The sequence below is a fragment of the Hemiscyllium ocellatum genome, chromosome 2, assembly GCF_020745735.1.
Source record: "Hemiscyllium ocellatum isolate sHemOce1 chromosome 2, sHemOce1.pat.X.cur, whole genome shotgun sequence".
NCBI classification, from domain to species: domain Eukaryota; kingdom Metazoa; phylum Chordata; class Chondrichthyes; order Orectolobiformes; family Hemiscylliidae; genus Hemiscyllium; species Hemiscyllium ocellatum.
The window spans coordinates 124,435,250-124,449,157 of NC_083402.1; the positions used below are offsets into that span (position 1 = coordinate 124,435,250).

The 13,908-nt window shown below is 42.1% G+C and overlaps 1 protein-coding gene across 5 annotated transcripts in view; it reads left to right on the forward strand.

The window, feature by feature from the left end:
• znf462 (zinc finger protein 462) overlaps positions 1 to 2,863 on the forward strand; it is a 110,185-nt gene extending 107,322 nt beyond the window's left edge. For all 5 annotated transcript variants that reach the window (XM_060839832.1, XM_060839849.1, XM_060839858.1 and 2 more), the window contains one exon: positions 108 to 2,863. In XM_060839832.1, coding sequence (XP_060695815.1) covers positions 108 to 345 — 238 coding nt within the window. In that variant the 3' untranslated portion in view covers positions 346 to 2,863. The remainder of the gene's footprint in view (positions 1 to 107) is intronic.
• Positions 2,864 to 13,908: the final 11,045 nt, after the last annotated feature.

Consider the following 13,908-nt stretch of genomic DNA (forward strand, 5'->3'; position numbering starts at 1 on the left):
ATGCTCAAGGAATGCACGGTTTAAGTAGACACGTGCATCGGATGGCTTTTTACCTTACCTGTGATATCTCCTTCACATTATTATTTTGTCTTCTTTTTTTAAACCAGGGCTCTAAGTGAAAGCAACCATCAAAAAACTGAAAACAGTCTAGTAACAGAGATTACCAGTGAAGAGAATAACACTACACCTTCAGGAGTGACAGAGCTTTTAGACTCGGCTGACAATTTACAGACAGAAGTCTCTTACCAGGACATGCCATCCTGTCCAATCTCTATAGCATCAATAAAGGAGAACTCCCAGGATCTAGATACTGAGACCAAAAACAAAAAGTCTGAGCTATGTTAGTATTCTTGACGCATTGTGCAAGTTCATTCTTCCCTTCTAATTTCCCCCTCCCCACCCCGTGTTCTCCGCTCCTTATCTAAAATGGTTGTTCATGTTGGCGCAAAGTTCCATGGATCCACACGACCTATCGGTACCTCATGGAAGTGTCTGCTCTTCCTGTGTGAGGCTGAGTGGTAAGTACTGGTTGACTATCAGGTGAAAGCACATTGCAGCCCAGTCCTGCCATCTGCCATGTCTCCACACACGGGCACTGGAGTGTGATCGAGATCGAGAAACTCTGCTAATCGTTACCTCTTCCTTGTCTGAGACTAACTGTAGAACCTTCTGCTGCCTCCTAGGTGAAATCAGTTAACTCAGAGGGGAAAATAAGCTTTTTGAACACTTCAGGACAGTGTAGCTCTGGGTCATATACCATGTGGTGTTCACCTACTGAGCCATCTGTGGAGGGCTATTCCCGTCTTCCCCCTCCGCTCTCTAAACATCCTCGCTCTAGCCCTCACCCATCGAATCCTCACACACCGCCTCCTTCAACTCCCCATTCTGCCTTTGCTCCTTCACATCCCCCCCCCCCCCACCTCTCTGCTCTCCAGTCCTCCACATCCCTCTGCTCTCCTTTCCTTCCACCTTCTTCCTCCCTCCACCCTTCTCTCCTAACTTCTCAGCTTTTGTTTCTCAGGTTTTCCCTTGCCTACCTTCCTGTGCCAGCCCCTTCTCATTCTCTTCCCCCTCCCGCCACGGTTCCAGCCCCCACCTACTCCACTCTTCTCCCCTTCCTATCCTGTTGTTTTCTTTTCCAAGTAAATTGTGTAAAAGAAAAAAAAATAATATTGGGCACTGCCTCATTAATATAGTGAGTTGTGTTTTTTTTGAAAAGAACTTAGTATGGTCTTGTGGGAATGTCATTACTTCACTAGCAATTGTGACATTCATTGAAGTAATCTTTCATATTGCTCTTTTTTAAAAAAAAATCAAAATATCAAACGTGTGCATTGAGAACCAAATAAACCCCCAAATTTTGACTTTGATACAGCAATCAATCCATTGATGCATATCCACTGGGTCCTGGAAATTGATCAGTCAAGCATCTGTGATTCAGTGAGTTTTATGTTATAATAGGACATTCTTGCCAGCTGCTGTATTGTAGCCTACAACTGGTCAAGTACAAGATTCTTGTTTGATTCATGTCCAAAGCACCATTCTTAACTGATTATTTTGATCCTCCATTGATCGTACCGTGCAGGCTGTAACTGCTCAAACTCTTGCCCAGCCACGCACCCAGTTAGAGATAATAAACTGTACCTCACGAGTTAAAGGGACACTTGAGAAATGTGTTGTTTTCACCTGTGTTGTTTTCTCTTCCTGTTTGGCTTACGATGATAAGAGGAGAATTATAAGTGTCTCTTCAAACTAGTGTTAACGTGGAGTGATGGAGACCTTTCCAAATCATGAATGAAGGACCAGGTTGGATGCAGTTGCTATAATTTGGCAGATACTGAGCCCAGGTCACTCAAAGCACCAACATATATTTAAGTTTTGCTTAACACAAAATTAAACAAACCTTACCATACTAAGAGTACATTGTTTTCTTGCACTAATGCATCTGGTTAAATTTTTTTTATCGGTTATCGATTATTTAAAAAAAACTTGTTTGTATAGCAGAAATGGTCCTAACGATTACTGTTAATGTAGGAAAAGTTGGTGCAAAAAGTGATATGATTTGCAGTACCTCAGCATTAATCTTTACTGAATGTTCATTCTGTACCAGTAATAACTGTTCATAAACTGTGTAGATTTCCTTTTCTTTTTCCTGACACATCTGTATGGAGATGTGTGTTACAATGTTGTAGTGAGACTACTTTACGTGAATAAGAATTCCATAGGTTAGATTTTGTTTGCCAAGTTTACAGTTTATTCTACTCCTGTTTTATATAAAACACTTTAATTAAATCACTATATGGGTTATGAAAGCTCATTGCTCATTAAATGATCTTTTCAGTTTAGCACACTTGTTTAGAGCTCAGTTTGGATCCAGGTGTTTGCATTTTCAAATGAAATATTATTGTGATCAAGGTATATTTGAAATGATGCTTTCAGAGAACAGCAGCAAATACCCTGTTCCTTGAAGCAATTCATTAAACATCACCTATTTTCATGTTGAAAACAGGGGGCAAAATGGGAGCAGTTTCTGTGAAAAAGACAGGGATATTGCAGATTACCATGTATATTGTGTTCTTTCTGTTGTCTACATTGTAGTTTAGGAAACTTTTAAATATTTTTGTTATCTAAGATACTTTCGAAGTTGACTGTTTAGGATGTACATTGGAAGCCTGTTGTAATTTTAAAACAACTGTAAGGGTTGAGGAAATGAACTCTTGTAAACATTACCAAAATTGATTGGCCTTCCTCTGTATTTTGATAGTGCAGCTTCTCAGCGATGCTGCTTTAGTTTCTAGAATGATCTGTAAATACTGTACTTCCTGGTATTTTGTTTTGCTGACTTGATAAATAAAAAGTGATGACTCCTTTTTAATTTTGTAACTTTCTTAGGAGATTTGTTTCTTTCCCAGTTGAGCACTACACCAACAAGCTAGCTGAGAAATTGTATGTTCTTAACTGTTAGTTGTCACACGTTTTGAGACTGAGGTCAACTTAATCGAACACCGTGCCCAAAAGTTGGCCGTTGGTATCTTGAAGTAGAACCCTTAGAAAAGGATTCTTGATTAAGGCCCAGCCAATATCATGTTAAATTCTATAATCTTGGGAGCTTTGTGTGCTTCCCTTTAATAATGGACAGCAGTTTCCCCCATGATGACAAGAGTTTCAAGAAACTATAAAGATATCATTTGCGCAGATGAAATATAATGAGACAATTTGGGGCTGCACGGTGGCTTACTGGTTAGCAGTGCTGCCTCACAGCGCCAGGGAGCCAGGTTCAATTCCAGTCATGGGCGATTCTCCCCGTGTCTGCTTGAGTTTGCTCCGGTTTCCTCCCACAGTCCAAAGATGTGCAGGTTCGGTGAATTGGCCCTGCTAAATTGCCCATAGTGTTAGGTGCATTAGTCAGCAGGAAATTGGTGTGGATTATTATTCCGAGGGTTAGTGTGGACTTGTTGGGCCGAAGGACCTGTTTCCACACTCTAGGGAATCTAATTGATCTGTTCACAAACATATTCAATATAAAAAGATGGGAATTCAGTTTTAATGAACTGAGCTCACCAACATGAAACAACCTTAAGAATTATTCAACTGTAGGTAATTAATGACAAGTTTGATTTAAACACACAAGCTGCTATTTGGGGTACAATTATCTTTGGTTACATAAAGTCATAATGTGTATATTGACCCACTGACCACTGGAAAAGGGATAGTAGGTTTGCATGAAAGTAACCAAATTATAGTTTTCTAATTTTCTATGTGATGTTAAAACAAACATGATGTCATAGGGCAGGAGTACAGTCCGAGCGCTTCTGTGAAGTTCTACATTCAATGTTGTGCAAATGATTCCAAGTGTGTTTTTGTATTTGTCAATTGGCATTCAGTTCTAAAGTCCAATTTCAAACGTGCAGTTTTGAAACCTATGGATAAATCTATGTGGATGGCAAAATCCTGTATTTTTAATATTACACTGCTTGGAATGAGAAAAGGCTGTTGGATCCATTCTTTCCACCTTCCCGCATCCTGGATCATTGGTGCAGGAAAGACCATTCAGCCCCTCGAACATGTTCCTCCATTCTGTCCTCTTATTGGGCAGAATTCTGTGAAGGTCTGAATGACAATGGTGGGATTTGTGGCAGAATCACACTAGATTCAATGAAGTCTATTTCAAATGCAATATTCCAATTTGCAAATGCTGAACATCAAGGCAGGATTCTCCCTCGGTAGCTGAGAATTGCCTATTGAGAGGGATTATTGCTTGTTAATGACCTCATTTATTGGACACCTCATTAATATGCAGCTTCCCATCTCCCCAAACAAACCTGACACAGCATTCATGATGTGGAAGTTAAAGCAGATACTGACCGGTGTCTATTCTGTTGATGGCAAGGCGTTTCCACACTGCTCAACACCAAACAATGTCTTGGGCACACTTTTATAGGCACTGGCGATACGTACTCAAATCTACAAATATTAGTACCTGATGTGCCAGCCTTTGAGAACCCTTGTGGCACATCTCCGAACCACTTAAATGTTTGCACTTCACCACTGCGCTACAGGGGCCAAAGGCAACCCATCAATGTAAGGCTGCTGCAGGGACTTTTTGTACTCCGTGTCATGCATCAGTTTCTGGACTGGACTGGGCAGTACCTCAAGCTTGTTAACTTGTTAATCTAGTGCTCAAGCATTTTGAGCTTGCCTGGATTCTTGCAGCATACCTGCCTTGCCTTGTCTTGATGTTTTGCACCTTGGTCATCAACCAGAGTTACCAGATTATCCCAGTACTGCAGCATTACTGTGGCCTTTAGTGCAGCCACAAAGCTAGGCATCTTGCCATCATTATCAGCAGCTCTCAGCCAAGTCAAGGGTGATGGTCTCCAGTCAGTTGTCCTACCACAGTAAGTCAAGGGCATCCTCAAATACCTGCCCAGGGGCTTGGAAATGGTCAGAGAGCCACTTGGATCAGTTGTAATCTAGATCTGCAGATGGGGAGATGTCATGAGTGAGTAAGTCAGCAACAACAGAAGACTGTGTAGAGTTAGTGGTGTTGGTGGTTGGGGTAGGTGAAAACAAAGCATTATGTGGGCAATACTGAGAGCGGTAGAGCATGAGTCATGGTGGGAGTTAGGTACAGTGGCAGAGTAAGTGTGAAGTTTCTGAGAGAAGGTGGTGGCAATTATCCTATTGGAATGGAAAAGTTGGGTTCTCCTTCGATAGCACAGCTGGAAGAGTGGAGGACTAATGTGCCACAAATCCGTCATCCTGAGGTTGTTGGTTCAAGACAAGTAGTGAGGAAAGAGATCAGTCTGAGACTGGTGCAGTTGGGGAAAAGGAGCAAATCAAACAATCAAGGCAGGCAGGAACAAAGCAGAGAATGAGATAGGACTGATAAACTTTTAATGCAAGAGGCCAAACAGATAAGGCAGATGAACTCAGGATATGGTTGGGAACATGGGACTGGGATATCATAGCGATTACAGAGACGTGGTACAGGGATGGTTATTCAAGGTTTTCACATATGCGATGCCCAGAACTCTACAAAATGTGGTCTACCTAGAAATTTGCTTATGTCTATAACAAAGCATCTTACAATTTTTGTTCTACCTGTTCATAGCTTAAGATTTATATAGAAACAATAAACATTCCACTCGCCTTTTTGATTATACTCCATTTGACAATGACCTGGAAGATGTGTCTGCCCAATTTGTAATTGATTCTAAAACAATAGGAAAATTATCTTGCTGAAAATAAATGAACCAATAGGATTAAACAGATTACTCTTTGAGAGAAACCATTCAGACACAATAGGTCATATGGCCTGATTTTGTGTTGTGTTGTTCTAAGTGTTGGAGATGTAGTGAAGACGTGTCTAAATCTTTAGCTCAAACACAAGACTTTGAAAAAACTGGATTTTAGTTTAAAGGCAATTAAGAGGTCTTTCTGTTAAGAGGAGTCTGAGCTAAAGGGGTGCAGAAAAGGTTGTTGCACAAACTCACTCCATTTGAAATTGACAAACCACAAGAATTCAAATTATAAATAAAAGACTAAAGTCAGAAAGTTCTAATTCATGTGAAGTGATTGACACAAGATGGATTTTAAGCGGTATGGTGAAGCGAAATGTTTCAGAGCTACTCAAGAAACAATTTAATGCATTGGAAGGGGATTTGGTGAATTAAGATGGGTCGAAAGGCTTCCTCATAAATATTGCATGAACTTTCGAAAAGGGCTGTTTTAAATTGTGTAATTAAAATCTTCCTGACAACACGTTATAGTTCTTTTTCCATCTATTGTAAATTGTTCCTAAGGAAGCTATTGCCAGGATGTGGCATTGCAGTTTTATATCGGTATTACCGTACTGTGGGATTGGAGGAAGCTTTATTTTTTACAAAAAAAGGTCTTGTCAAATCTTGTAGAGAATGGTTAACTGCCAGCAGCATACTTGTGAGGTTTAAGCTGGTGGTGATAGCTTTCCTGTAGCTCAACTACACTAAGAAAGAGGCAAAAGCCCTTCACCAGGAATGAAGGCAGGGAGCTTCCAGGGTGGAGAGATAAATGGGAGTGGGGTGGGGCTTGGGAGAAGGTAGCAAAGAGTATAATAGGCGGATGGAGGTGGGGATGAAAGTGATAGGTCAGAGGGGAGGGTGGAGCGGAAATAGGTGGGAATCTTCCTTCTGCTCCTCTGATGCTGCCTGACCTGTTGTGCTTTTCCAGCACCACTCTAATCTGGACTCTGATTTCCAGCATCTGCAGTCCTCACTTTTGCCTACACTAAGAAAGAACACAGCTTTGGGATAACATGATCAAAATATTTGAAATGTGCAAAAGAGTTCTGATAAGTTGAAGATAGAGATGTTTCCATTTGTAGGGGACATCAAAACTAAAAATGCATGATAGTTACAAATAATTCCAACAGGGGAGTCAGGATACACCTTTACAATGATTGGCCTGAATGCAGAATATGCAGTGATTGAGACAAAGCATACATACTTATATAGGGAGAAGCTGAATAAGCACAAGGGAGCAACAAATAGAAGGATGTGTTAATAGGTTGAGATGAAATGTAGAAGGAGACTCATGAAGCAAAGACATCAGCATCAAATGTTTTGGGCTGAACGGCCTATTTCTGCTGTTTTGATGGTATTCCTGATCGGACACTACCTGTTGTCAACAAGAAAATCTTCCACCTTTACAGGCAATAACAGTATTAGGAAGAGACAATCTCAACACATTACTCCTGACTAAGGAGTGATCGTATGCCCCCATTGATAATATTTTGATTCTAATCTTAAAAATCTGCATTTACCAAGCTTGTCATTCATGCCATTTTGTTGTTCTTAGCAACCTGTACTTTTTTTTAAAGAACATCAAGATACTCCATTGTCAGTCAAGTCTCGATACACCATCAGTTTTGGTGAGATGTTAAACTGAAGACTTCTGCCTTCTCAGGAGGAAGCAAGCAGTGCCATTGCATTCCTATAGAAAATCTGGGGAGTTCTTCCCAGTGTCTTGGACAGTATTTGTCCCTTATCAAAGGTCACCAAAGCAGACTATTTTGTGAATATTACATTGCTTCTTCCGGGGCCTTTCTGTGTTCAAAGCGGCTGCAGTGTTCTCTTTGTTGCCATGGCCACACTTAAGAAGTATTTCAAGAGTTGTGAAGTAAATTGAAATTCCTACCCAATACAAAAGCTAAATAATGCACGTGCTGTAAATCTGAATTAAGAAGAATAGACTCATGAAATACTTTGATCAGCCAGTGCCTTTAAAATGAAACAGAATTGACGTTTCACGTTGATGACCCAGTTTCTCAATACACATGCTGCTTGACGAGTTGTGTATTCCTAGCATTTCATTTTTATTTCTGTTTGAAACAGATATCTGCTTTAATCTCAAATTCTCCAGAGAAACCCAGTGCTCTGACCACATAAAATTTCAAAGTTCTGATTTACTGTAACTCGAGTAGATTCTCGTGGTTTCAGTGGGAATTCTCTGGAATCTTGGGTGGGAAGGAGCAGATGAAGTCTCTAAGTATCTGAGTTCCTCCATCCCTGATGCTCTATGGGACCTGACGTAGGATGAATGTAGATGGACACTTTTGTTCCTGTTGTCGAACAAAGAGATTTACATCATGGTATCAGAGGGTTGCCTGTTCGCAGGAAGATGAGGTGTTCTTTATCCGTGCGACGGGTGGCTAGAGTTTGGCGGTGGAGGAGATCCAGGACTTGCAGTCCTTGGTGGAGTAGGAGGGGGATTTAAAGTGTTCGGCCACAGAGCAGTAGGGTTGTTTAATGCGTGAACTGGAGAAGTTCTCTGAAACGTTCTGCAAGTTGATGTCCTGTCTCCCCAACGTAGAGAAGACTACATCGAGTTCAACAGACACAATAGATGATGTATGTGAAAGTACAGATAAATTTCTGTCTGATGTGAAAGGATCCTTTGGGATCTTGGATGGAGGTGAGATGGGGGGTGGGGGGAGGTGTGAGCGCAGATTTTGCACTTCTTGCAGTGGCAGGGGAAGGTGCCGGGTGTCGAGGGTGGGTTGGTGGGGTGTGTGGGCCTAACAATGTAGTCTCTCCAGAACATAGATAGGGGTGAGGAGGGAAATATATCCCTGGTGGTGGGGTCTGTTTGAAGTAGGCAGAATGCGATGTATCCAGAGGTTGATGTGATGGAGGGTGAGGACCGAGGGGATGTTATGTCCTTGTTGCAGTTGGAGGGGTGGGGTTCAAGGGTGGATGTGCGGCAAGTGGACGAGATGCACTGGAGGGATACATGCACTAAACAACCCCACTGCCCTGTCGATGACCACTTCAACTTCCTCTCCCACTCTGCCAAAGACATGCAAGTCCTGGGCCTCTTCCACCGTCAAACCCTAACCAACTGACACCTGGAGGAAGAACACCTCATCTTTTGCCTTGGGACCCTCCAATCACACAGGATCAATGTGGATTTCACCGGTTTCCCCATTTCCCCTCCCCCACCTTATCCCAGATCCAACCTTTCAACTCAGTACCGCCCTTATGACTTGTCCTACCTGTCCATCTTCCTTCCCATCTATCCGCTCTACCCCCTTCTTCAACCTATCACCATTACCCCCACCTTCATCTACCTATCACTTCCCCAGCTATCTTCTCCCCAGCCCCACTTCCCTCCCATTTATCTCTCAGTCTCCTTGGGATGCCATTTCCCCCCCCCCCCCCCCCCCCCCCCACCTCTTCCTGATGAAGAACTTACGCTCGAAACGTCGACTTTCTTGCACTTCAGATGCTATCTGACTGGCTGTGCTTTTCCAGCACCACACTCTTCAGCTCTGATGTCAGGATCTGCAGTCCTCACTTTCTCCTAGTCTTTACACCATGCCACTAAACTGTCTGTTTCCTGTACTCTGTTTTGTCATTGTTTGAAGTCCAACTCACTATGGTGGTGTCATCAGCAAATTTGTAAATGGAGTTAGAGTTGAATTTGGCCATACGTTCATGAGTGTATAAGGAGTATAGTAATAGGCTGAGTATGCATCCTTGCAGGGGAGCCCCAGTGCTGAGGATTATTGTGGAGGAGGTGTTGTTAACTATCCTTCCTGATTGCAGTCTGCGGGTCAGGAAGTTGAGGATCCAGTTGCAGAGTGGGGAGTAGAGTCCTAGGTCTTGGAGGTTGGAGGTGAGTTTTGTTGGCATTATTATGATGAAGGCGGAGCTAAAGTCAATAAGTAGGAGTCTGATAGGAGTCAATAAATAGGAGCCTAATGTAACAACCGATATTAATTCTGAATACCATTATTTAATACAATTTCTCCCACCCACCCAAGCTTTTTCTAACCACAGAGTTAACTTTTATGCATTCAGTTTTGTGACTACTTTTACATTTACCAGTACTCTATCTTCCTCCCTGCCATTCCCAAGTCTTTGACTTCTAAATCCAAACAGTCAGAAGGTTTTTCAGTTCTTCCTTAATGTGTTCTCTTCAGGGATGATTAGTAAGTGTTTGGCTTGAGAACTGTTAACCCTAATTCGGATCTTGGCCTTTATTGATCTGTAAACCATTGCCTTCATAACATTCCTCATTGGGTTTGTCCTAAATAAACATTAGTGGATGGTTGTTCTGCACTGAGATAAAGTTCTTATAGTTCTTCCATACATCACCCTCAACTGTAGGGGCAATATACTTTTGCTAATGTTAAATTGACTCTTGGATTATTCATGCTCTTTGCCCTTGACTCAAGTGTGGCAACTGTATAGACAGTGGTGTCTATAAGAGTCAGTAGCCTGGCTATTAAAACAATTTTTTATTGTTCCATGTGGCTTCAGTTTCTGTGGTTGAGTGTGGAGTTGAGTCTTCAATTTCTCTCCAGCAGCAATTCTGTTGGTGATCAGTCATACTGCAGTGCAGTAGACTGGTAATCCAACAAGATTGTATAAAAGTGAATTCTGATAAAATGTCACTGGGCTCGAAACATTGACTCTGTTTTCTCCCCACAGATGCTGCCAGACCTGCTGAGGTTCCCCAGCAGTATCTGTTTTTGTAAAAGTTAGCATTTTTGTTCATCTAGATCTCTCCACCCTGGAGGCTCCCTGCCTTCATTCCTGATGAAGGGCTTTTGCCCAAAACATCGATTGTTTTGCTCCTCGGATGCTGCCTGACCTGCTGTGCTTTTCCCACACCACTCTAATCTGGACTCTGATTTCCAGCATTCGACAAGGTTCCCCATGGGCGACTGGGTGGCAAGGTTAGATCTCACGGAATAAAAGGAGAACTAGCCATTTGGATACAGAACTGCCTCAAAGGTAGAAGACAGAGTGTGGTAGTGGAGGGTTGTATTTCAGACTGGAGGCCTGTGACCAGTGGAGTGCCACAAGGATCAGTACTGGGCCCACTACTTTTTGTCATTTACATAAATGATTTGGATGTGAGCATAAGAGGTACAGTTAGTAAGTTTGCAGATTACACCAAAATTGGAGGAGTAGTGGGTTACCTCAGATTACAACAGGATCTTGACCAGATGGGCCATGGGCTGAGAAGTGGCAGATGGAGTTTAATTCAGATAAATGCGAGGTGTTGCATTTTGGGAAAGCAAATCTTAGCAAGACTTATACACTTAATGGTAAGGTCCTAGGGAGTGTTGCTGAACAAAGAGACCTTGGAGTGCAGGTTCATTGCTCCTTGAAAGTGGAGTCATAGGTAGATAGGATAGTGAAGAAGGCGTTTGGTATGCTTTCCTTTATTGGTCAGAGTATTGAGTACAGGAGTCGGGAGGTCATGTTGCGGCTGTACGGGACATTGGTTGGGCCACTGTTGGAATATTGCGTGCACTTCTGGTTTCCTTCCTATCGGAAAGATGTTGTGAAACTTGAAAGAGTTCAGAAAAGATTTACAAGCATGTTGCCAGGGTTGGAGGATTTGAGCTATAGGGAGAGGCTGAACAGGATGGGGCTGTTTTCCCTGGAACGCCGGAGGATGAGGGGTGACCTTATAGAAGTTTACAAAATTATGAGGGGCATGGATAGGGTAAATAGGCAAAGTCTTTTCCCTAGGATCGGGGAGTCCAGAAACTAGAGGGCATACCTTTAGGGTGAGAGGGGAAAGATATAAAAGAGACCTAAGGGGCAACTTTGTCACACAGAGAGTGGTACGTGTATGGAATGAGCTGCCAGAGGAAGTGGTGGAGGCTGGTACAATTGCAACATTTAAGAGGCATTTGGATGGGTATATGAATAGGAAGGGTTTGGAGGGATATGGGCCGGGTGGGACTAGATTGGGTTGGGATATCTGGTCGGCATGGACGGGTTGGACCGAAGGGTCTGTTTCCATGCTGTACATCTCTATGACCCTATGACTGTATGGTCACATGGATGTGTAGAGGTTTCGACTATGGGCAATTTAGCATGGCCAGTGCACCTAACGTGCACATCTTTGGACTGTAGCAGGAAACCAATGCAGATACGGGGAGAATGTGCAAACTTCACACAGACAGTCGCCTAAGGATAGAATCGAACCAGGTCCCTTGTGCTGTGAAGCAGCAGTGCTAACTATTCAGCCATCATGTCATCCTGATGTAAGTCCCAGCACCATCCTTGTATCTTCTTGAGGACTTTCCTCTGTTTTTGTTCAGTCTCTGTGCCAAATGAGGCAAAGATTTCACCAAGTGTTTCATCAGGCCTAGAAATCTTTACAGGTCATGAACTGATTTCAAAGTGAAGATATTTTTGACAGACTTCATGTTCTGTGGGTCCTGTCCCATCTTTGCCAATAATATGTCCCAAGAAGTGAACAAATATCTTGGAAAATTCACACTTGTTGCTGATAAGCTCTTCGCTGTGAAATGTGCTGAAAGGTGTAAATGAAATGGGAGGTACAGATCCAAAAGACTGGTTTCAGTCATTTTGCTGGTATGTCAATTTCAGTGAACAAATCCCAGTTTGAATTGTTAGTTCTGTGAACTTGGTTCAACTTGGTCAGGTAATCATCATTGCTATCTTTAATCAGTGATTTTCTCTTTTATTGAAAAGATCATATTAGTCCATGAATGTTCCCAGGCACTAAAATCAAATGATAGAAGATAGAAATAGGTAGACCATTTTTACAAATACCATGATTGGTAATAATAACGAATGTTATAAGAACTTATGTAATAATATCTAATGTTATAAAAACTAAAGATAAAAATCTGTCACCATTTGGATTTTGTGTTTGATTCCTTGGTTTTCTATTTGTGACTGTGTGACGTCATCAGATTGGGTAGAGCCTAAGACCAAATTCATCGTTAACTCAGTTAGAGCCATTTACTTACGTACAACATTGACTTGCTCTTGTAGTAGCTGTAGCTATGTGGCTGGGACAGTTAATTTTTTCCTCAAAGGTAACTCCCCACAATGTTGGTGGTGGGAAATTCAATGAGAGTAATTCCATTGAATGTCATTGAGACATGATCAGATTGTCTCTTGTCAGACACTGTAATTTTCTGGCACTTAAGTGGCATGAATGACACCTCTATTGAACAGGCAGATTGGATCCTTCTTGGATACCTTTCTCAAAAATCCAGCACAGACACAATGGAACGAATGGCCTTCTTTGCGCTGAATGATACTGTAACTCTGTCAGGAGCTTGCTCACTCTAACTCACCCAGAGACTGATTCAGGAGAGAGACCACATCCAAAATCAACAAGAGATTTATTGCAGGAGCGCACAGAACTAATGCAGCTGCGGCAGCCGAGGTCTGGTTATGAGTCTACAGAGTATTTGCTCAAATAAATCGCATTCTGATTTCCTCACTTGCAGAGAGCTTTGTGCCAGTTTCAATTTGAGCTGTGGGGTTTGCAGCCCAGTTGTAATTACTTTTGATGAAATGCACAGGGCTGACTTTGGCTTGATCCATCTTCCATTTTTATTTTGGGCAGGACACTAGATGTCATTCATGACAATGGGTTAGTCTGCAGTGGATCAACGAATGACAGCTCCCCAGAGCCACAACACTGTAGCTGCATTTTATTAACAGGCTTTGCATGTATGATATGAAAGTATTTACAATATATTTTTGGCATGAGCTGTCTCTCTGTTGGTGTTGCCTTTCTCCCCAAGTTAAGGAGGTTATGCATTTGAATCAAATCAAATCGTACTCAGGGATTTGAGCATTACGCCTCCGCTCTTACGCTGACTGCAGGAATATTGCAGTATTGGTTGTGTTTGTTTGTATGAAATGTGTAAATAAAAGTCCCCTCTGCCATTCAAATGGATGTAAAAGTGAGAATGGGTGAGTTCTCTCCAAAACATATTTACCTAGCAACCAAAATCACCAAAACATTATCAGATCACTATTTCATTCCTTTTTGATGGAACTTGTGCAAAGGTTGGCAACTGTATTTCCCACACTATAAGTTCCCACACCATTTCCTGAAGAAGGGCTTATGCCCGAA